At 52.0% G+C, this 23,535-nt stretch overlaps 4 protein-coding genes and 1 pseudogene across 9 annotated transcripts; all 5 read left to right on the forward strand.

The window, feature by feature from the left end:
• Positions 1-1,200: 1,200 nt before the first annotated feature.
• SMIM40 (small integral membrane protein 40) lies at positions 1,201-2,961 on the forward strand. The gene is made up of 2 exons (XM_074332783.2): positions 1,201-1,480; positions 2,661-2,961. The coding sequence occupies exon 1, from the start codon at positions 1,201-1,203 to the stop codon at positions 1,441-1,443; it is 243 nt and encodes an 80-aa protein (XP_074188884.1). The 3' UTR covers positions 1,444-1,480; positions 2,661-2,961.
• A 1,169-nt stretch (positions 2,962-4,130) lies between these two features.
• On the forward strand, positions 4,131-8,789 carry DAXX (death domain associated protein). Of its 6 annotated transcripts, none has more exons than XM_019738677.3 (8): positions 4,131-4,260; positions 5,421-5,676; positions 5,831-6,662; positions 6,776-6,990; positions 7,146-7,350; positions 7,510-7,984; positions 8,131-8,353; positions 8,557-8,789. In XM_019738677.3, the coding sequence occupies exons 2-8, from the start codon at positions 5,473-5,475 to the stop codon at positions 8,614-8,616; spliced, it is 2,214 nt and encodes a 737-aa protein (XP_019594236.3). In that variant the 5' UTR covers positions 4,131-4,260; positions 5,421-5,472; the 3' UTR covers positions 8,617-8,789. The 6 variants fall into 6 exon arrangements, with proteins under 6 accessions (XP_019594236.3, XP_019594237.3, XP_019594234.3 ...); XM_019738678.3 differs by lacking the exon at positions 4,131-4,260 and adding an exon at positions 4,419-4,541; XM_019738675.3 differs by lacking the exon at positions 4,131-4,260 and adding an exon at positions 4,421-4,576.
• Positions 8,790-9,406: 617 nt separating this feature from the next.
• ZBTB22 (zinc finger and BTB domain containing 22) lies at positions 9,407-12,765 on the forward strand. Its single transcript, XM_074332779.2, has 2 exons — positions 9,407-9,495; positions 10,171-12,765. The coding sequence occupies exon 2, from the start codon at positions 10,240-10,242 to the stop codon at positions 12,175-12,177; it is 1,938 nt and encodes a 645-aa protein (XP_074188880.2). The 5' UTR covers positions 9,407-9,495; positions 10,171-10,239; the 3' UTR covers positions 12,178-12,765.
• Positions 12,766-13,027: 262 nt separating this feature from the next.
• On the forward strand, positions 13,028-23,218 carry TAPBP (TAP binding protein). The gene is made up of 8 exons (XM_019738695.3): positions 13,028-13,166; positions 13,318-13,488; positions 13,721-13,981; positions 19,436-19,834; positions 20,234-20,575; positions 20,658-20,747; positions 20,861-20,895; positions 22,110-23,218. Exons 1-8 carry the CDS (start codon positions 13,130-13,132, stop codon positions 22,119-22,121), a joined length of 1,347 nt encoding a protein of 448 aa, XP_019594254.2. The 5' UTR covers positions 13,028-13,129; the 3' UTR covers positions 22,122-23,218.
• Positions 21,118-21,291, forward strand: LOC141572018 (U4 spliceosomal RNA; annotated as a pseudogene).
• Positions 23,219-23,535: the final 317 nt, after the last annotated feature.

Below are 23,535 nucleotides of genomic sequence, written 5' to 3' on the forward strand. Positions count from 1 at the left end.
AATTAGGTTAGCATTATGTCTTGATGGGGATTAGCAAAAATGACTCAATTTTGGGCCGGTTTCTTTTTAATAAGAGCCCCCTCAGTCTAGTGGCCTTTTGTTTAATTAATTTAACACAACTAATAAATAATTATTAGTTCGGACCCTGATCTAGGTTTTTTAAGTCATTATGTGAACCCCCCCTCTCTTCCGAGGCAGCAGCAAACTATAACATGAGTTGATTCTAAAAGAATTGTGACATCTTTTGTACTGTTTAGGGTAAACAGGTCTTCCCAAGTACACATGGCCTTCCTATTAACCTCAAAATGAAATTTCAGTAAGAGACCCTAAAATCTCCAGATATGAAGCCCACTATCACAAACACTGCTTCCTCTGCTGTCCACCCCACCACCACCATGGGACCCCAGATCTCCATAAGGGCTTTGATTTCCCTCACATACCTTCAGGCCAGTGCCTGGGGTACAGGGTCAAGAAAAAGCTTTCACCCCTTGCTCTAAGACAATCTCTTGGAGAACATTTCTCACCAGCAACTCTCAGACCATGCCCTCCCACAGAAAAATCTCACTCTTCATTATTATTGCCCCAACAGTTAAATCTCAATCATAAACCCTTGCCCCACTGACCAATCATGGTCTCTCTCTCTCTCTCTCTCTCTCTCTCTCTCTCTCTCTCTCTCTCTCTTAAATAAACCTCCCCTTCCTTGGGTTCTAGCAGCTGCTTGTCCCCCACCAGCCTTGGTTAAGAGAGTCCTGCCCCCACCCCAATTACCCATTGTAAAGCTGGAATGGCCTTTAGATCTTTGACTGACAGCAGCTCACAGTAGCATACCAGGTCCACTTGCTCATGCTCTATCTGTGGTGGCCCAAGCCCTTGAGCCTTGAGCCTAGAGACCCAGAATGACTTGGGCAGCTCCAGCTTCATGTCTGTATGTTGGGCCTTCAGTTTCCAAAACAAAATTATAAAGCTGGGCAGACTTTAGGAATTATTTTGTCCAGACCATTCACATTGCATTGGATAATTACATGATTGTTCCAAAAGCTCAGAAGCTCTACTCTCCTTTCTCTCTCCGGTGGGGGAATTAGTGTCAAACCAGGCAGGTGAAGGACTTGCCACCACCACGCCCCTTAATCCTGGCATTGCTGAGCAAGGGCTTCCATCCTAGCCTCCCTGATCCAGCCAGCTGTCAGACTGTAGGTTACAATGGCAGAGGAGGAGGATGACGTGGATGAGGATGATGTGTTCCTGGCTTTTGCCCAGGGTCCTCCTCCTCCCAGGGGTCCCCTACGTTGGGCCTTAGACAAGGCCTTCTTTATCTTCCTGGCCTTCTTTATGACACTACTGCTGCTGGAGGCTCTTTATAAGCTGCTGTGGCCACTACCATGGGCAAAGTTTGGGGACTGGCTCCTGAGATCACCACAGAAAGAGGAGGAACTCGAATTGTGACCACCTTTCCTATAAACATCCTCTTACTCTGCCAGAGGTGAAAGGGGAGGTGGGGTAAATGGGACTGTTGGGGGCTGTGGAGGGGACACCTAGAGAGGTTAGAGCAGCTGTCTTAAAATTTCTGCACCGATACTCTAGGAAATAATTTTGAACAGGTTTATACTCCTCAGGTTTATATTTCTCAGTAAGCATCTAAAAATTTTCATCATAATTAAAAATTGTTTCAAGGATGTAATTCCTGGAATATTGAAAATATTTACATTTTAAAATAAAACATTTAGTCACTCTTTTGAATGTCCAGAAGACCTGAAATATCAGAGTGATGTGATACCTACTACCATCCATTTAAAAATACATAAATAAGCTCTTAACAATTGGGAATCATTCCTTTTCTCTTTTCTCCTTGAACTTTTATTACCATTCCCCTTCTCCAGAGACAATTTTATGCTTTTATACTTAAAAGTCTGAGATGAAAAATATTTTTCTTTCTTGTGATCAAAACTCGTTTTTCCCCCTCTTCCTCCACTTTCCCCGCCCCATTCCAGTTCAAGCCGTTGTTTCTCAGTCTAGTTGTGTAGGACACAGCTCCCTGGCCCATGCTGGTGTTATGAGCCTTGCGCTCCCCCGGCTGAGGCAGTCAGTCGCCCGTCCTCGGGTGGCTGCTCACAGCAGCTCATGGCAGATCTCGCTGGCTGGCTGCCAGCTGCTCCTGGCAACACTGCTGGCCAGCTCCTGGCAGCACACGGTAGCCCACGGCCGCTCGTGGCAGCTTAAGTCAACCTCTGGCTGCTCACAGCTGCCCAGCTCCAGGGAGAGCTGTTTTTCACAATCTTAGCTGTAGAGGGTGCAGCTCATTGGCCCATGTGGGAATCGAAACAGCGACCTGAACTGGTGACCTGGGCATTAGGAGGACCAGTGCTCCAACAACCTGAGCCACCAGGCCGGGCCTGCCCAAAACTCTAGTTTTTAAAAAAAATTCTTCAGGGTTATCATTACAATTATTATGAGAGCAGAACCGATCAAACGACGTGAAGATTGTACACATTTTTATAACTGTTAAAAAATTTTTAAATGTTTTTAATGAGATAGACGAGGTGGTGTTTATGGTGCCTTAATGAAAGAAGTTGGCTACATGGCTCTTTAACACTAGGTAAGACTGTCTCCAGATTTCATGGTTGAAAACTATACTTTTTTTTTTTTTTTTTTTTTTTTTTAAGAGGGAGAAAGTCTGCTGTGAAAGGGAACAGGAAGAAAAAGAACCTCTAGGGCCGGCTTGGTGGGTCAGGCGGTTGGAGCTCCGTGCTCCTGAAGCCCAGGCTGCCAGTTCAATTCCCACATGGGCCAGTGGACTCTCAACCACAAGGCTGCCAGTTGGACTCCTGCAAGGGATGATGGGCAGCGCCCCCTGCAACTAACAATAGCAACTGGACCTGGAGCTGAACTCCGCTGTCCACAACTAGGATTGAAAGGACCACAACTTGACTTCGAAAAAATCCTGGAAGTACACACTGTTCCCCAATAAAGTCCTGTTCCCCTTCCCCAATAAAATCTTTAAAAAAAAAAAAGAAAGAAAGAAAAAGACAAAGAACCTCTATTGCAGGTATTTATCCAGAACAAATTTTGGGAAAGCTGAGGATCTGGAAATTAAATCTCTAACATCTCCCAAGTCCAAGTGCTCTTTGGGGAGTTTTCATTTTCCCCAGTTTGAAGACTGTAAGTTTAGACGACTGGAAAGAAGGGATGTGGGATTAATGGAAGGGAGCGTTTGAGGTTCTGGGACTCTGAGGCTTGGACCTGTAGGGACCTCTGGGATCCTAGAAAGTGATAAGATGCTCACCACTTGTGGAATGCTCAAGGATGTAGAGGTGGGCAACTCAGCGACTGGAACAGTCTTAGCCTCTCCAGTTTCCCCAGAACCTCACCTTTGGACCCAGCCTTGCCTCCATAAGTCCCTCCAGCCTCCCTAAAAGTGGGCGAGGTGGGATGCGGGGCGTCCACGTCTGTTTCTTCTCTGTTCGTTCTTTCCTCAGCTCTCCCAGAGAAAGAAGAGGAGACGAGACCCGCGGTATTTTCCGAGCCCCATCTTACCTTACAGCCCTTACAGTGGCAATTTGCATAGATTCTTCTTAACTCCCCCCCCCCTCCCCATATCGCCACTCCTTAGGCTCCGAAGCTCCCGGGTCACGTCTTCTGGGTCATGACTACCTGAGCCTCAGGCACCCCCTCCAGAAAAGTACGGAGAATCACGTAGGTGCCACTTGCTCGGTTGGTGATTAGTCTGTGGTGAAGCTTGAAAAGCAAAACAACAATCGTAATAATAACAATAACACATTGTGTAGGGCGTTGTAATTATTTGAGTGCAAGTGTTTTGATTTCACGATTGGGAGACGCCTGGATGTAGAAGTAGCTGCTGGACAGCGGCAAGGGAGCGAGCAGCCCAAAGACGGGAAGGAGCAGGCGCCGTGGATTAAGCCGTGGAAACGGGTACCCGGCAGGTAGGAAAGCAGCGCGGGAAGGCTGGTCAATAGCCCATCGAAAGGAAAAGGTTTTCTTTCTCTCGTGAGAGGTTTCCGCCCTTTCGTGCCCCACTGCGTAGCCTTGGAGGGTCCAACTCCTCAGCGGCCGTTCTCCGTTCCCCCCTTCCCTACCGGGAAAGGTGGCTCAGTCCTCCCCGCACGCGCCCAGCCAGCGGTTGGGCTGGAGGCAGGAAGTTTCTGATTCGCGGAGTCGCAGAAGCGCTGGGTGGAAAGACGTCCACTGGCGGAGCTCTGGAGTCGGGGCTGAGTCAACGCCGTACGGCAAAATGACGGCCCCCAGGTACTTAGGGAAGCGCCGCGGGGATAAGCTCGCCTCCTACAGGTCGGGCGGAAGGGAGCCGCATACAATGTAAGAAGCGCCAGAAACGTTCGGGGATCGGGCCTATTGTCACTTCCGGCCACAGAGGGCGGTGGGGGGCGGGGGGACTGGGTTCCGTACGAGAATATGGCCGCGCTGAGGTTACTGGAGGCGGAAACTCTGCGGCTTCCGGTCCAGCATAGGGCCTGCGGTGGGAGGGGGAAGGAAGGCGGAGGTAACCATGCGAGCTTCTGATATCTGCGGTGAGAGTCGTTTGGAGAGGCCGTTTGTGTCTGAGGTGGGGCCCGGACTGTGCGGGGGTCGAAGGTGGGGGCGGGGATGTCGAGGGAGAGGTCTTGGGGAGTCCCGGGCGCTGAGTCTGAGGGGCAAGCTTTCTTTCCTATCCCTGAAGGGGAGTGGGGCGGGTGGGGCCTGAACTGGGGGAGGGGGTCTTGGCGGGAAGCTCATCTAAGGGAAGAGGCCGGACTTAGGGTTGGGATCCGAGAGGAATGGGGCGAGCCCAATGCGGGGCTCACGAGCGGTTACAGGTCACCGAGAGTAGGAGGGAAATTAGGGTGGGGTGAGAGGGAAGGGTCTTGAGGTGAAATACCTCCAACCTAACTCCCCGGTTTGAGACCCATCGGCGGGTGGAATATGAGATACATTACAAGGGGTGAATGTATGGTTGAGAGGGAACCTTCTCCGCCTCAGAGTCTAGAAGTTGGGGAGATCCTTCAGGATGGGATGAGGGTGTGTGGGTTTGACGTGTGTGAGAGCAAATGGTGGTGCTGACGGGTGTAGCACCTGTGCGAGGGGATGTCAGTGAAATCTGGAGTGCAGTGTGGGAGGTGGTGCCCGGAGGTTGGGAGGAAAAGGCAGTTTGCCAACTAGGACAAATAGTGGAGAAACGAAACTGAAAGACCCGATTTCGATATGGGGAGTGGAGCTGGGGTGGGGACTTGAGGTTTCAGGTGGTTTGGGTCCCCAGAAAACATGGTACTAATGGTTGCTGAAGCCAAGCAGTGAGGGCACTGTTGGGCAGGGCTGGGTGTTACTGAAACCCAAGAAAATTGAAAAATGTGTGAGCTGAAGGGCTGGGGCTATGCTGGAGGGGCTCTTTCTAAGGCCCCATCCCCTTCCAGCAGGAAATACGAAATCCCCAACAGTCTCTCCCTCCGGGGGATTTGATCCCCCATGGCCACCGCTAACAGCATCATTGTGCTGGATGATGATGACGAAGATGAAGCCGCTCAGCCAGGGCCCTCTCACCCACCCCCCAGTCCGGCCTCACCCCAGGCAGAAGCCCCTGGCTCCTCCCAGCCCCATGGGGCTGGAGGAAGCAGTAGTTCGGGCGGCAAGAAATGCTACAAGTTGGAGAATGAGAAGCTGTTTGCAGAGGTGAGCTTTAGGGGAGAAGATTCTTGTACCCCAGGGAGGGGGTGGCTCACTGGCTCTCCTGTCCTTTTTCCCCCCACTAATCCCACCATGCCTTCTTTCTCTCAACACCCTCCCTTGTCTCTTTCCCCCTCCCTTCTTCCCCTGAACCCTCCAGTTCCTTGAACTGTGTAAGGCGCAGACAGCGGACCACCCTGACGTGGTCCCATTCCTTTGTAAACGGCAGCAGCGTGCCCACTCTCTGTTTTTGGCCTCAGCGGAGTTTTGCAACATCCTCTCTCGGGTCCTGTCTCGGGCCCAGAGCAGGCCAGCTAAGCTCTATGTCCACATTAATGAGCTCTGCACTGTTCTCAAGGCTCACTCAGCCAAGAAAAAGCTGAACCTGGCCCCTGCTGCCACCACCTCTGGCGAGCCCTCTGGGAGTAACCCTCCCACAGACACCTCCACGGACGCCACAAATGCAGAGACCACTGGCTCTGAGGCCCCAAGGACCCGTGGTTCCCGGCGGCAGATCCAGCGTTTGGAGCAACTGCTAGCACTCTATGTGGCAGAGATTCGGAGGCTGCAGGAAAAAGAGCTGGATCTCAAAGAATTGGATGACCCAGACTCCACATACTTGCAGGAGGCAAGGTTGAAACGGAAGCTAATCCGACTCTTTGGGCGGCTGTGTGAACTGAAAGACTGCTCTTCACTGACAGGCCGAGTCATAGAGCAGCGCATTCCCTATCGTGGGACCCGCTACCCGGAGGTTAACAGGCGCATCGAACGGCTCATCAACAAGCCGGGGCTTGATGCCTTCCCTGACTATGGAGATGTGTTGCAGGCTGTAGAGAAGGCAGCTGCCCGCCACAGCCTTGGCCTCCCCCGACAGCAGCTCCAGCTCATGGCTCAGGATGCTTTCCGAGACGTGGGCGTCAGGTTACAGGAGCGACGCCACCTTGATCTCATCTACAACTTTGGCTGTCACCTCACAGATGACTATACACCAGGTAGGGATTAGTGAGATGCCCATCAATAACCCTTGTGTATATCAGGTGCGTGGCAGAGGGGGCAGCTCTCTAGTCCCTTCTTCTAGGGTTTGACTTCATATCTTTCCACATAGGCGTTGACCCTGCACTGTCAGATCCTGCCCTAGCCCGGCGCCTGCGGGAAAACCGGAGCTTAGCTATGAGCCGGCTAGATGAAGTCATCTCCAAATATGCGATGATGCAAGACAGGACTGAGGAGGGCGAGAGACAGAAGAGAAGAGCCCGGCTCCCCCAAGCCACCTCTTCCCATTCTGCGGACCCCCCCAAAGGCTCCTTGGATTCTGGTGAGGTATGGAAGGGATCTACCCTTCAGAGACACCTTGTCCTTCCCCTGCACTGGCCAGCAGGGACTCCACGGTGACCCATGGGGGAGTGTGCAGAAGGAACACAGAACCAGACCCTCTGGGGCAAGGGATTCATTAGAGAAAGTCCTTTGTCCCCCAGGGCCCTAGTGGAATGGCATCCCAGGAGTGCCCTACCACCTTCAAGGTTGAGACCGAGGACGAAGATGAGGAAAGTGATGAAGAAGAGGAGGAGGAAGAGGAGGAGGAGGAGGAAGAGGTCACAGATTCTGAAGAGGAGGAGGACTTGGAACAGATGCAGGAAGGTCAGGGGGATGAAGAGGAGGAGGAGGAAGAGGAGGAAGCAGGTATGACAAGGAAAATCTCACTGCTAGTTCCATCTACTCTGTTGGGAATGGGCCACCTGTTGGAGACCCTTCCCTGCCTCCTCTCACTCCTAGTGTCTTCTCAGTGTATTCTTTCCTCTGGTTCTTTTGCTACCCTTCCCCTCTTTTCTTCTTTTCCAGGCAATGATGGAGACAAGAGCCCTGTGTCCCCACCACAGATCTCCACTGAAAAGAACCTGGAACCTAGCAAAGGGGTCAACAGGTCTTCAGGGGAGCAGCAAAACGAAGGACTCATAGTGTCACCATCTTCACCTTCAGAGGAGCCCCCGGCCCCCTCCAGTATAGATGCTGAAAGCAATGGAGAATACCTCAAGGAGTTGCCCGCGGAGAAAGAGAGCCCTGTGTCTCAGGTCTTTGAGCTAGAGATTGAAGCCTTGACTGTGGATACCCCCCCTTCCCTTGGGGAGGGGGACATTTCCTCTTCCAGGAAGCAAACAGAGGACCCCCTCACCACTGTCTTGGAGAATGGAGCAGTCATGGTGACCTCCACTTCCTTCAATGGAGGTGTCTCTCCTCACACCTGGGGAGATTCCAGTCCTCCCTGCAAGAAATCTCGGAAGGAGGAGCAAACAGGAGCAGGGCCATTAGGAAACAGGTAATGACAAGGAGGAAGAAGAAGGAAGCCACTGAGGGATTGCAGGGGGCTTTCTGAGAGGAGTATTAGGGAACTGAGCCTGCGGGGAGAGGCTGGACACTCCCCTTCCAGCCTCAGGCTCCCTACATTTATGTTTCTGTCCCTAGCTATGTGGAAGGGCAAGGGGCAGTCCATGAGAAGACTGGGAAGAAAATATGTACCCTGCCCAGCCCACCTTCCCCCTTGGCTTCAATGGCCCCCGTTGCTGATTCCTCAACAAGGGTGGACTCTCCTAGCCATGGCCTGGTGACCAGCTCCCTGTGTAGCCCGTCTCCAGCCCGGTTGTCCCTAATCCCTCAGTCACTACCCTCCCAGCCTGGTACTTACAAGGTAAGAGGGGGAGGCTGTTTCTCTTGACTTGGTTCTCTTTCAGTGTCTGCTCAGTTTCAGGTATTCTGCCTGAATGTTGCCCCGACCACAGCCTCTTCTCCTTTTCCACACCCCTTTCCACACTTAGCTTTTCATCTGCTAAGACCTTCCGTCCACTGCTCGCTGTTCAGACCTCTCTGACTCTGTCTCTCATTCCCTTGCAGATGAGTGTGGCCACACAGTGCGACCCAGAGGAGATCATCGTGCTGTCAGACTCGGATTAGCTGCCTCCCCACCAGCTGCCTCCGCAATGTTGCGATAGTATTTGGAGGATTGTGGGAAACATGACTGAGAAGGGATGGACTGAGTTAATCCTCTTTTGGTGGTGTTTCTTTAGGGAAAAAAACAAGTTTTACACAGAAACATTAATAAACAATAAAGTTCTTTTCTTATTGTATCCCTGTCTTTGTCCTTCTGCTGTCACTGATTGGCACCAGCCGTTCTCTGGCTCGCGGTTAGCCCGGCCCGGGGATAGCCTTGAATCTGCCCTAGCCTGCCCTTAGCCCGTCTCTCTTGGAGTTTCCTCGCCCTCAGGCTTTCCCCTTGCCCTTTGCCAGGCGCTACAAAAATGCTTCAGCCTCCTGAACGCGCTTTACTTTCTCACTTCGAGCGGTAGGAGTAAAAAGGCCAATCAGGGGCCGACTCAAGGTTATTCGGCCAATCCAGGCCGAGAGGCAGGGGGCGGGGTGTCAGGGGGACTGTCAGAAGCTGGGAGACTAGGGCGGTTAGATCCCAGAAACCCGCTGTTGGCCACAGCTCCAAGGCCGAGACACTTCGCCAGTGGGAAGAGGCAGGCTTACAGAATTAAAGGGGAATGAGTGCTTCGGCCAAACCAAGTCCTAAGTCCTCAGCGGCAGAAGAGACCTGGTTCCTTTAAGGTGGAACGAGGCGACTGTTTTTTAAAGGAGAAGTGGCCGAGTCGGCAGAGTATTGCCCAGCGGAACGGGCGGGGTGCCCGACTGTGCCTTTAAAGCCGGAGGGGCGGGAGGCGGAGCGGAGGCGGAGGGTGGAGGGAGTCGGCGCAAGATGGCGGCGGGAGGGGCCCAGGCTGCGGCTCTAGCGGCCGAGTGAGGGGCGGGGGGGGCCCGGGGGCGCGCGGCCCGGTAAGCGGGGACGCGCGGGGTTGGGGGGCACCTTCCGGGTGGGAGAGGAGGTCGAAGTAGCTCTTGGGGCGGAGCAGAGGGGGGCGGGGTCCGGTGTGGGCGGGGGTAGACAAGAGGCGGAGCCGGAGATGCCTCAGGGGGCGGGTCTTGAAATGGGGCGGGGCCAAAAGGGCTGGGGGCGGGTCTTGACGGGGACTAGGCTGGAGATAAGCGGGGGGCAAAAGGGGGCCTAGAGAGCCGAGGGGCCTAGCCTAAAGGGATTTGGGGAGAGGGTGGTTTTCCGTACCAGAGCAGACCTGCCCCCTCCCACGAAAAGGGTGCAAAACACCAAAAATGTAAATTTTGGAAAGTCAGGCCCTCAGGCAAATGGGAAATTCCCAGGAGAGGCATCCTACTCCCGAAGAACAGCTATTTCTCTAATCTCCAAGAAAAGAGCACTACATTTGGAGTCAGGACACCTGTGTTTGCTGGGGCTGGCACTTGCTGGCTTTGCGATCATAAATCTCTTAATCTTTCTTAGCCTCAGCTTTCTCATATGTCAGATGGAGTTCAGAGGAATATCTCCATCACAGTATCGTGGGGAGTTACTCAGATAATGGGTGTGAACGTGTTTCTAAACTGTAAAGGGTTGTTTCATTATGAGATGTTATCATTCTTCTCTTTTTTTCTTCCCAGAGACCCCCCCGGCCGCCCTCCTCCTTCCCTTGCTCCTGTGGCTGGGGGGGTACCCCCTCCCTCTACACCATGGAGCCATCTCCTCTGTCTCCAAGTGGGGCAGCTGTCCCTCTGCCTCTGACGCTGGCCCCGCCCCCACTACCCCTGCCTGCAGCTGCAGTGGTACATGTGTCCTTCCCTGAGGTAACCAGTGCCCTCCTGGAATCCCTCAATCAGCAGCGGCTACAAGGCCAGCTCTGCGATGTGTCCATCCGAGTGCAGGGCCGGGAGTTCAGGGCTCATCGTGCTGTCCTGGCTGCCTCCTCCCCTTACTTCCACGACCAGGTTCTGCTCAAGGGCATGACCTCCATCTCGCTGCCCAGCGTCATGGACCCAGGCGCCTTCGAGACTGTCTTGGCTTCAGCTTATACTGGCCGCCTCAGCATGGCTGCTGCTGACATTGTCAACTTCCTCACAGTGGGTTCTGTGCTCCAGATGTGGCACATTGTGGATAAATGCACTGAACTCCTTCGTGAAGGCCGGGCCTCGGCCACCAGTGCCACCATCACCACTGCTGCAGCCACCTCAGTCACTGTCCCTGGTGCTGGGGTCCCGTCAGGGAGTGGAGGCACCGTGGCCCCTGCCACCATGGGCTCTGTGCGTTCTCATGCCTCCAGTAGGGCCAGTGAGAATCAGTCCCCCAGCAGCAGCAACTACTTCAGCCCCCGAGAGTCCACTGATTTCTCATCTTCCTCCCAAGAGGCTTTTGCAGCTTCTGCAGTGGGCAGTGGGGAACGTCGAGGAGGTGGTCCTGTATTCCCAGCCCCTGTGGTTGGAAGTGGGGGAGCTACCTCTGGGAAGCTGCTGCTGGAGGCAGATGAACTGTGTGATGACGGTGGGGACGGGAGGGGTGCAGTGGTCCCTGGGTCTGGGCTCCGGCGGCCCACCTACGCACCCCCCAGCATCATGCCACAGAAACACTGGGTATATGTGAAACAGGGTAGAAACTGCCCAGCACCAGCATCCCTGGTTCCCCAAGACCAAGATCTAGAAGAGGATGAGGAGGAGGAAGACCTGGTGTTGACCTGTGAGGATGATGAAGATGAAGAGCTAGGGGGTGGCTCTGGGGTTCCAGCGGGAGGAGGACCTGAGTCTACCCTTAGCATAAGCGATGTCCGGACCCTGAGTGAGCCTCCAGACAAGGGAGAGGAGCAGGTCAATTTCTGTGAGTCCTCCAATGACTTTGGCCCATATGAGGGTGGGGGTCCTGGGGCAGGGCTTGATGAGTCAGGGGGGCCGACCCCTTCCTCCTATGCCCCTTCCCACCCACCCCGGCCCCTGCTTCCTGTGGACATGCAGGGCAACCAGATCCTAGTCTTCCCATCATCTTCATCCTCCTCCTCTTCACAGGCTCCAGGCCAGCCACCAGGGAACCAAGCTGAACACGGGGCAGTGGCCCTGGGGGGCACATCCGCAGGGGGCCTGGGCATGCAGGGTGGCTCTGTTGGGACCCCTGGAGGAACAGGCAGTGGGGATGGGAATAAGATCTTTCTGTGCCACTGCGGGAAGGCCTTCTCCCACAAGAGCATGCGTGATCGTCATGTGAACATGCACCTCAACCTGCGGCCCTTTGACTGCCCCGTGTGCAACAAAAAGTTCAAGATGAAGCACCACCTGACCGAGCACATGAAGACACACACAGGCCTCAAACCCTACGAGTGTGGCGTCTGCGCTAAGAAGTTCATGTGGCGAGACAGCTTCATGCGCCACCGAGGACACTGTGAGCGCAGGCACCGCCTGGGCGGGGGCGGACCCGGACCCGGACCCGGACCCGGACCCGGACCCGGACCCGGACTCGGGGGGCCCACCGGACCATTCGTGCCAATCAAGAGAGAGTCCCCCGGGGTGGGCGGGGGCAAGGGCGACGAGGCGAGTGGGGCCGTGCCCCCCTCCAGCCGTCCGGTGTGGTCCCCACCCAGCGTCCACAAAGTGGAGATGGGCTTCAGTGGCGGCGGAGGAGCAACCTGAAGGGGTTGCTGAGGTAGCTTTCAGGGAAGAGGACATAGGGAGCACGAGTCAGGGCGCTGTGGCCCCTAGGTCATCTCCCACCACAACTAGTGTCTTCCTTGTGTCTATGGACTTGTATATATTCTGGAAGGCGAAACACATTGCGCCATCGACCACCCCTTTCTACTCCTCAGTCCCGCCCCCTTAAAGTGTCCCCGGAACTAAACCCTTCCTTTCCCTCAGATGGGTCCACTGAAGCTCCAGAGGAGGGCGCATGTGGTGGGGGGAGGGAGAGGGCGCCTGTTGAGCATTCTGGAGTCACAGGGTCAAGGGTCAGGTGGTGTAGTCTGTACCTGAAGTCTGTGTTTGTGTTGTTGTGGGGACCAGGCCTTTGAGCCCCATCCTAGTCCTAGAACCCACTTCGCTCCTCCCCCAGGATGTGCCCCTTACTTCTACCCTAAAACCTCTTCCCCGTTCTTGGGGCCCTCAACTCTATTCTCTTTGGGGAGGGAGCGGAGACGGGGAGGGAGTAAGTCGTAGGAGTACAAGGTTTTTATTTTAAATCTTATTTTTTTTAAATGGTGATTAAAATATTTATTGGTCATTTCACTTGGCTTCACGACAACCCCTATGTGTTTGCTGGGGACCCGGCACAGGTGGGAGAAGGCGGAGTGATGGTTCTCGAATGAGTGGATTCTACGGGGAGGAGACGGGAGGGGGAGCCTGGGGAGCGCTCTGGGACTCGGCGGTGCTGGGTAGTCCTGGCGGACGGGGCGCGACTGAGGTCCCCAGACCAGAGCTGGAGTGGATGTCCCGGGATCCCTTCCCCACCCGTGGGGGAAGCACCTGCCTCCTACGCGCCCTCACTTAACCAGAGCGGGGATTTCCGCGGCCCCTCCTGCTGGCCTTGTTTCGACAAAGTAAAAGTGAAAGCAGGAAGAGGAGGCTTCGGGGCTGAGGAGATCGCGGCGCCATGAAGGCCCTGTTCCTACTCCTCGCTCTGGCTTTGGGTGAGCGAACCCCGCGACTCTATGCCCTGGAACAGAACGGGAGAAGCGCGGGGAGGTGACCGGGTCCGCGCCCAATGCCGGGCGCGGGTGGGGAGAGGATCGGGTCACCTGACTTCCAAGCCGCCTCCTCACTCGCGCCCCTCTCCCCCAGGCCTGGGGACCACCGTCTCGGCGGGACCCGCGGTGATAGAGTGCTGGCTCGTGGAGGACGCAGGCGGGGGCCGCCTGTCCAAGAGACCCGCTGCATTGCTGCTGCGTCAGGGCCCAGGGAGATTACCTCCCCGGCCGGACCTCGACCCCGAGCTCTACCTCAAAGTGCATGGTGAGTCTTCCCGGACTCACCCCCAAGTCAGTCGCCTCCACCGAAACGTTCTCCTCTTTAGGTCGTGCAGTCACCTCGGGCCTCGGTTTCCTCTTCTGTAAAATGAGTCTGGATTACCTTCAAATTTCTTCCTACGGGTAGCCTGTGCATTTGAAATTCCCTGGACGCTGCCCTTCCCACCCCTTTCTTGGCAGTGAGTCTACAGCTGCAACCCCCTTCTCCGTACTTGCAGACCCCGCGGGCGCCCTCCAGGCTGCTTTCAGGAGGTACCCCCGGAGCGCCCCCGCACCACACTGCGAGATGAGCCGCTACGTCCCGCTCCCCGCGTCGGCGAATTGGGCCAAGGACCTGTCCCCAGAGCAGAATTGCCCGCGGTCCCTGGACGGGACTTGGTTTATGGTCAGCATGTCCAGCCCGGTCCTCGGCGTTTCCAGCCTCCTGCGACCACAGTCCGAGCCTCAGCCTGAAAGTGCACCCATCACCATGGCAACAGGTAGCTGGGGAGGAGGAGTGGAAATGAATGGGAGGATTCTAAGAGTCACGGTCAACCCGCGACTGCTTTGTGGACTTGAGCGAGTCATTTCCCCTATCGGAGTTCAGTTTCCTTATTTGTAAAGCGAGTGGATTTGACTAAAAGGAAACAAGCTATTTCTACCGCTTCTTCTAGCCCTTGACCAGTTTTAAAAAACAACCCTTAAGGGTGGGGCTTCGTGGTGTTTCTAAAGGCGGAGCTTTGGAGAGAGGCGGGGTTTCCAGACACCAGACCTTGAGAAAGTTAAAGTTGTAAGGCAGCGCTTTTGGGAGGGGCTCAGAAGCGGGAACGTTGTTCTTCTCTCCACCCAGATCTGTGTCTTACTAGGCACCTCTTACTTTGCGGTTCACCCTGTGTCAAAGCCAGACTGAGCCACACCTGCCCCAGACCGGTGCTGCGGCCGCCAGCAAAGCAAAGCCCTTGTGCTCTAGTGCGTTGACCTTCCTGACAGCCCATGCCCTATGGCGCGTGGGGATCCGCTGACTGTGGTCACCAAATGGTGCCCTCGAGTGGGCGAAAGGGATACAGCGGGAGACCAGATGGTCCCCTTTTCAAGGACCCCTTATTGCATTAGGCAACACAGTTAGAGACCCAGGGGTCCGGCAATTGGCCGGGCTGGGTCTCCGGGAGGGAGGGGGAGGACAAACCAAGAATGAGGAAGATCTGACAGGTATATCTGGGAGCTAACCCTGCTCGCAGAGGAGGTGGGAGGATATGAGTGGAGTCCTCAGCTTCCCTCAGTTTTGTGAGATTTTTATGTAAACAGCACAGCCTGACCATCAAGTCAACCCGTCTAACCATGCACCCTCCCTTCCCCAGTACCTCCTCCGTGACACCCTGCTCACTGAGCGAGAATCACCCGCGGGCCCAGGGAAACGGACTCAGTACCCACCCCACAATACTCACTTCTGCCTACACCTTCATTCTTACTCTCCATACCCCACCCTGGGCAGGGTCAGAAGCAAACTGCCTTTGGGTACAGTAGCTCTCTCCAGAGGCTACTGGCTTCACCGAGGTGGGGGTGAGAATGTCCTTTTCTCTCTGAGTCTGTTTTTCCAACTGTAAAATGTGGATGCTATTCCCCATCTGCCTTTCCGTTGTCCTGACTATCAAGGGAGATAGGTTGTTAATTTATTCACTGAGTCAATAAATATTTATTAGCATCAAGAACAAATTAGGGCCCGGTAGTTCTCAGTCCAAGCTGCAAATAAGAATCCTCTTGGAAGTTTCTAAAATATACTGAAACCTGGGTCCCACTTCGGGCAAGTTAAACCAGAATCTCTGGGATGGCCCTGGGCCCCTCAAGGATCACAAAAGTGATCAGATGTAGATCCTGCTCTCAAGAAGGTTCTTGGCCGATTTGTCATGGATAATTGTAGAGTAGAAAGCCACTTGGCCCTGAAAAAAGCTGCAGTCTGGGGAGTGCCCAGGACTTTGCATGTCACAGACCACTGGGGATAAAAACCAGCTGCAATGCTGTGTTCCTTTTCAAGCATTTCTGCTTGATAAGGGATGTAAAATTAAAAATAGAATCTTTTCAGGGTCACAGATCATTGATAATTTTGTTAATATACATTATTTATCAAATACTTGAAAATGTTTGTTAACAAATATACCTTATTAACATACTTTATGTGTATGATATTTAATTCTCATCATTCTTGTAAAACACTGTTATGGAAAGTTTCAAAGATACACTGAAGGAGAGAGAATAATGTAATGGACCCCCATATACCTATCACCCACTTGTATAGTTATTGCATTTTACAAAATTGTTTCACCTATCCTCCCCACAACCTTCTTTCCTTTTTTTTTTTTTGAAGTGTTTTAAAGAAGATCCCAGGCATCATATTATTTTACTCCTAAGTAATTCAGAAAGTATCTTAATTAAATAAGGACTTAAAAAAATCAATACTATTATCATACCTAACAAAACAAACAATAATTCCTTAATATTAATTTCCAGCCCTTATTAAAAATTTTCTAGTTGTCTCAATGATATTATTTTACAGTTTATTTGCAGTTTATTTGATTCAAATCAGAATCAAAACCAGGTCCATAAATTATATTTGGTTGTTGTATTTACTTGCACTGTCATAACAAAATGTCATAGACTGGGTCGCTTAAACAACAGACATTTATTTTCTCACAGTTCTGGAGACTAGAAGTCCAAGATCATGTCCAAGATCAAGGTGCTCGCAGGTTTGGTGTCCAATGAGAGCTCTCCCCTTATGTTTGTGTCCTCACAGAGGAAAGACAGAGAGCTCTAGTGTTTCTTTTCTTATAAGGGCACCAGCTCTATCAGATTAGGACCCTGCCTTTATGGCTTCATTTAAGCTTTCTTACCTCCTCACAGACCCTGTCTCCAATCCACATTGTGGATTAAGGCGTCAATATGTGAATTTGGGAAATGGGGAGATCACAGACCATAAAAGTTTTGTCTCTTAAATCTCTTTTATTATATAATTGCCCCCCCATGCTATTGATTTGTTATTTGTTCTATAGAATTTTCCACGTTCTATATTTGCCCAGTTGTTTCCTCACTGAGTCATTTCCCTTGTTCTTTTTCCTCTGTATTTCTTATAAATTGGTAGAGGCTTGACTAGATTTGAGTTTAAGTATTTTTCAGTAATACTTTATAATAGTTGCTATCAGTCACTTTTTTTTTTTAACCTATACGAAACAAGCTGCAAAAACAGATAGAAATTTCCTTACTGTTCTGGCCCTGCTGTGTTTACACTTGTATTTTTATGGCGTCCAGTTTGTGGGCTTCAAGTCTAAAGTTTCTTCAATAACCCACCCATACTAAAGAGCACTGTTAGCTTAAGGGGTAAACTGTAAAACCTCTGGGTTTTGCTTATTGTTTATAACTATTCCAAAGTATGTTTCTGAGTTTTGATAAACTAAGTGACATTGCCTATTTTTTTTACTCTGATGAACAAAAACAATCCATGGTGTTGAGAAAAGTTTAACCTTGTACGCCTCAGAAACTAGGATTAAAAATCAATACACATGATCACAAGAAAAAAAAAATATTACTTCCACCTGGAGGACCCAGATATTTTGGGGAGGAAGTAACAGTGGAGCTGACCTTGAAGGACATGGAGTATTTAGATGTTTGGGAGGAAATGGGGAGGGACATTGAAACTGGAGGAACTTTATGACCAAAGCAAAGAAATGCCCATTGATTAGTTTCTGCCAGGAAAGGGATTCTATGTAGCTTGTTCTTAGGGTGCAAGAGAAGTCTGGAAAGGTGGGTTGGGAGTTAAATGATCAATTACCCTGAAAGCTGGCCTTCATTCATGAACTATCTGATGTTTTTTGTGTGTGTGAGCACTATTTTTCCAAAGAGTCTGTTATTTTACTTGATTCTTACCCCCCCCCCTTTTTCCACCTCCCCTGCCCCACCCCCCACTCCAGTTCAAGCCCTTGTTTCTCAGTCTAGTTGTGTAGGACACAGCCCCCTGGCCCATGCTGGTGTTATGAGCCTTGCGCTCCTCCCGGCTGAGGCAGTCGGTCACTGGCTGCTCACGGCAGCCCATGCCCACCTTGGCAGCCCAGCTCCAGGGAGAGCTGTTGTTCATAATCTTAGCTGTAGAGGGCGCAGCTCACTGGCTCATGTGGGAATGGAACTGGCGACCTTGGCGTTAAGAGCACAGCGCTCCAACCGCCTGAGCCACTGGGCTGGCCTGTGACTTATTCTTACAAAAGGTAGGCAAGGACCAGATCATTGGACTAATGAGGAAAATATAGATTCAACGATTTTCCCAAGATATCCAGTCGATGATGATGATGATGATAGTAATGAAAATAGTAACAACAGCTAACATTTATCAAGCATTTTCTATATGCCAGGTCCTGTTCTAAGCACTTTATAGGCATAATCTCACTTATTCTTCTCAGCAACCATAGGAATTACATACTGATATTATCCCCATGTCACACATGAAAAAGTCTGAGACTCAGAGCAGTTAGGTAACTTGCCCAAGGACACACATCTAGCTCCTTGAACTGCTGGTTTCCAAGGTAGCTGGGATTTTTAAATAGGCAAGTGACTGGATCAGACTTGTAGCCATACTGGCTACAGTGTGAGGGATGAATTGAAGGAGAGAGAGACTGAGGTTGGGGAGACCAGAGAGGGGGCTATTGTAATTGTCCAAATGTACATTGATGAGAACTTGAGGTGGAAACATGTGAGATCTATTAGGACCTGGTGGGGCTAGTGCATAGCATGTTATAGTCGACCATTTACTCATCTGTCTCCCGTATTAACCTGTAAGCAATCTGAGGGCAGGCACTGCCCATCTTGTTCACTAGTCTGTCCTCTACTTTAAACATCCTAAGTGTTCAATAAATATTAGCTGAATGAATGAATTAGAGGAAGGAGTCTTGTGACTCCAAGTGTTCGCCTTTAGTGTCTGGGGGATGGGTGGTGATCATTCACCGAGGCAGGAAGGATGGGCTTTGGAACAGGGCGGGGGGCGTTGCTGAGATGCTGTCGACTTGGGCAGGCGCTTAGGTGTAATCACAGCAAAAGCTTTTGTAGACTTACTGTGTTCCAGATACTGTTCTAAGTGCCTTTCATACGTAGGTGTCTTTGTTATCTAGAACCAGGAACTGAATAAATCTGGGTAGTAAAAGGGATTAAATCATTTAACCCTCACTACAACCCCCTGAAATAGATACTATCACTGTGTTTACTAGAATATAAGACCCGGTCTTATATTAATTTTTGCTCCAGAAGACGCATTAGAGCTGATGGTCCGGCTGGGTCTTATTTTGGGGGAAACAGAGCAGCATCATTGTTGTCTTTAAGAGATTAGGACGTGGAGCCATGGACAAGTGAAGCAACTGGCCCACGGCCACGTAAATAGCTTCGGAGCTGGGATTACCCGGCAGCCAGGCGCCAGGCCACGTTGCCTCATTAGAGAATAGAGGTCTGTGTTCAGGTCTAGGCCACAGCCAGAACCGTTCAGGGTCAGGAAATACCCTGCATGGCACCATAGGACCAACAATCAGAGTCATCGTCCTCACCAACAAACCAAGAGAGCCTCGCTCCTGTAAGGGTGGTGCATGGAGACCGCACTGGTTCGGGCTGTGGCAGAAGTGCACTCACATCCCGCTGTCCCCAGAGCTCGAGCGGGCTGTGTTCAGAGCAGCCTGCAAGGGCTATACCTGCAAGGGCTCCATTACCTCTAGACCTTTCTGCTCAGCCTCAGTTACACTGGCCCCACCCAGTCCCAGAACAGGCGATTTGCAGGGAGGGCTGGGAGATGGTGAGTCTCAGAAAAGGAGGTGTCCTCTGAGGGGTGGGTACATTGGACTTGAGTCCTCCCTATAACTCCATTTCTGTTTTTTTTTCTCCTTTCTTTCCTTCACGCCCCTCCCACCCCCTGCTTTCCCCGTTTTCCCCAGTTGTGCTGACTGTCCTTACCCACACCCCCACCACTCGAGTCCAGCTGGGAAAAGACGCTCTGCTGGATTTGAGCTTTGCCTACATGCCCCCCACTCCAGAGGCCACTACGTCTCTGGCCCCAGGTCCCCCTCCCTTTGGGCTGGAGTGGCGACACCAGCACCAGGGTAAGGGGCAGCTGCTCCTGGCTGCAACTCCTGGGCTGGATGGGCAAATGCCTGCTGCCCGAGATGGGGCAGTGGCATTTGCTGCTTGGGATGATAATGAGCCATGGGGTCCATGGACCGGAAATGGGACCCTCTGGCTGCCTGCAGTGAGGCCCTTCCAGGAGGGCGCCTATCTGGCCACCATACACCTGCCATACCTGCAAGGGCAGGTCACCCTGGAGCTTGCTGTGCAGAGTGAGTTGGGGGACACGGATCCCCACGGGTAGAGGGTGGGCACTGCCATTATGGAGACACCATGATAGGGGAGGGATGGTGGAGAAGAGGATGTTGGGTGAGTGGGTAGAGATAGGTTTGGGTGTCTGGGAATCAGAAGGGCAATGGATGGAGGATCCCTGGGAATCAGGGGTTTTGGGACGAAGGTTCTCAAATCTGAGGGAATAGGGATCCCTGAAAACTGAGGCTTTGGCATGAAGATTCCTGTGATGCACCAATGGGGAGGTAGTGGGTTCCCCATCCTGAGAGAAGAAACCCAGACCCTCTTCAGTTTTGAAGAAGCCAAAGGACAAACAGGGTCTCTGAGGGAGGACAATGTGGATTGATTCACCCCATGCTCTTTTCCTACTCTCTTCCCAGAGCCCCCCAAAGTATCTCTGATGCCAACACCTCTTGTGTGGGCTGTCCCCGGGGAAGCACCCCCAGAGTTGCTCTGCCTCGTGTCCCATTTCTACCCCTCCGAGGGCCTGGAAGTGGAGTGGGAGCTCCGAGGTGGCCCAGAGGGCAGCTTTCAGAAGGCCCAGGGGAAGAGTTGGCTCTCAGCCTTGCGCCAACACTCCGATGGCTCTGTCAGTGTCTCCGGGCACCTGCAGCTGCCCCCGGTCACCTCTGCACAGCATGGGGTACGCTATGCCTGTCGTGTCCACCACCCCAGCCTGCCTGCCTTGGGGCGCAGTGCTGAAGTCACCTTGGAAGTGGCAGGTAAGAGCCAGGATTGAGAAGGGGGGTGGAGGGTACCTGAGAAGATACCCCAGAACTCACTCTTGTCTCTCCTACCCTCCAGGTCACTCTGGACCCTCCCTGGAGGATGGTGTAGGCCTCTTCCTGTCTGCTTTTCTGCTCCTGGGGCTCCTCAAGGCACTGGGCTGGGCAGGTGAGTGAGCCCCGCCCCCTCCACCTACAGACACTCCCTGCCTACTCCCAGAAGCCAGACAGCCATCCTGCCCTACCACTCCCCATCCCATCCCTTTCCATCTCTCTCCACAGGTGCCTACCTGTCTGCTTCCAAGGAGTCAAAGAAGGTAACAGCACTTCACCTTAGCCTTGTCTTTCCCTTCTCATTTCATGCCCTTCCCCCAACTCCTCACCCATGGAGGGAGGCTGCTGGCATGGTGGGCAGAACCTAGACTTGGAATTCACTCAGACTTGGGTTAAACCCTGCTGCCTTGAATATGCTACTTAACCAATACCTCAGTTTCCTTGGGTATAGGGATAACAGCACTGTCCAATAGAAATGTAATGCAAGCTTTGCGCAGTGGCAGTATCGTAGCCAATGAGGTTTATCCGAGGCGCGATTATTGCTAATAGAAATGTAATGCAACCACATCTGTAAATTTAAATAATCTAGTAGTCACATTCAAAAGGTATTGATGAAAGAAACGTCCAAACCTGTAGAGAATTTTTATGTTTATTTGAACCCAAACTGACAACAGTTACAGGGAAGCAAGATCTCAAATGCTCCATAGAATGAGTTTGCAGCTTCTTGTATGCACCTTAGGGAACTTAACGAAGGTTACAAGAAGGTGGGAGAAAGCAAGGTGGGAATTGGTTACAGGATAGTTAAAATTATTTGCTCTCTTAAGGGTGGTTACAGCTTATTTCAAAGGTGTGTTAACCTAGATGTACAGAAACAATGGACCGGGCTTGCTTAAGGCAAAGATAAATCTTTTACTAAAGAAGTTATAAACCTGGGCCGTGACTAACCATCATGACCTGCCCAGTTAGGAGCTTATTATGATCAGATCACTCTGTGAGGTTATTTTCCATAGCACCTCTTTTTCGTCCTGAAAAGTAAAAAAGAAACAAGTAAATTTAATATACTTTATTTCATCTAATATACCCAAAATACTATTTCAGCATGTAATCAATATAAGAAATTCTAGTGTTTTTTTTCCTAAGTCTTCAAAAACAGGTGTTTATTTTAAATTGTCAGCACTTCTGACTGGCCACATTTCAAATACTCAATAGACACATCAGGGTGGTAGCTGCCGCACTGGACAGTGGAGCCCTCAGAGGGCTGTTGGGAGGATTAAAGGAGATAGTGTATCTCCTTTGGAAGATGCAGGAGCAAAAAAACTCACCAGTGTCTGCCAGGCAAATAACACAGAAAATGTTAGCCCCATTCTTCTCCCACCCTCTGTACCCATGATGGTTCCTTTATCTCGGATTAACCATGAGCACTTCACAAGCTTTCTAAAACCTCAAATTCCTGACCTCATTTTTACTTCTTTTCCAGAAAGTACAGTGAGGGTACTCAACACCACGCTGGGGAGCCACCATCATCTCTGGCCTGAGCTACTGTAGTAGCCCCCCCCCCCCCCCCAGTATGCCATCACCTGCTTCTGCTCCTTCCCATCTCTCTCCACTGAACAGCTGGAATGCTTTTTTTTCTCAAGACCCAAATCTACAGCATTCACGTTCTTAAGAGGTCTAGGGCAGTGGTTCTCAAAATATTTGATCTCAGGACATCTTAAAAATCAAGGACTCTAAAGAGATTTTGCTTATGTGGGCTATAAACTATTTATCATACTAGAACTTAAAACTGAGAAAAGTTTAAAGCAGAATACACAAGCACACATTCCACTAGCTGTGAGGGTGATGTCAGTACACATGTACCTTCTGGAAAACTTCACTGTACGCTTTTAAGAGAATGGGCGTGAAAAAGACAAATAACATCTTAGCAGTGTTATGAAAAGACTTAACTTTGTATACCTAGTGAAATAGTCTCAGGGACCTCCGGGGCAGGGACCACACTGGAAGAACCGGTGCTCTAGAGGCCAAATCCATTCTTGCTCTTGGAATATGCATTTCCGACGATGGAGCCACCGCTTCACCTCTTCAACCCCTCTCAGTGCTCATCACATGGACCGCTATTCCTCTCCTCCAGTGGCCTCCCACCCTCCCTTTGGGCCCCGGAACTCTGCTCCTTCGGCCTGGTTCGCCCTCCTCTCCTGGGCTCCAAACCAGGTCAGCCTCGTCATCCCCCTCAGACCACCGCGTGTCCCTCTTGTGCGGTTCAGCATGGTTGTATTTAAGTGATTGTGCGAGTCGTTGTTAAAGCCTGTCTCCCCTCCTGGACTCGCAGCTCCTCGAAAGCAAGAACGAACCTGTCTGTCTCCTGCTGTCTCCCCCGCGCCCGCAGCGGGCCTAGCGCCCACTGGAGGGCGCTCAGTGTAAGAAATTACATAATTTTTTTGGTCCTAAGTATTCAAAAACAGACGTGGGGTCAAATAAGTACAGGACGAAGGAAGCGGCGGCTCAACGGAGGGGCCGGGCGGTGGGCCAGACCGACAGAGGGAGCGAGCTGAATCCGATGGGAATAAAGTTGTGTTCCAGTGCTGCCAACGGGTGTCTCATTTGTACCCCAGGCTCCCCTTTCCAAGCACAATGACTCCACCAATTACCTCTGGTCCCTTCCAATTTCCCCGACCTCCCGGCGAAACCCAATCCCCCTGCGAAACAGTTTGGGGTCGGACGCCCGCTAGCACTAAGCTTTCCCTGGCGACCCAGGGAGCGGAGATCCCGGCCTCAAGTGCCGGAAGCTGCCGAGCGCCCACTCTGGAACCGGATGTAGCGGCTTCCTGCTCCGCCCCCTCGCCTAGCGGGAGGGCGGGTCCCGAGGGCTCTCCGCAAAATCCGGAGTGGATTTCGGGCCGATACGC

Source organism: Rhinolophus sinicus, chromosome 2 (genome assembly GCF_057876585.1).
Source record: "Rhinolophus sinicus isolate RSI-liver-muscle chromosome 2, RSI-T2T, whole genome shotgun sequence".
NCBI classification, from domain to species: domain Eukaryota; kingdom Metazoa; phylum Chordata; class Mammalia; order Chiroptera; family Rhinolophidae; genus Rhinolophus; species Rhinolophus sinicus.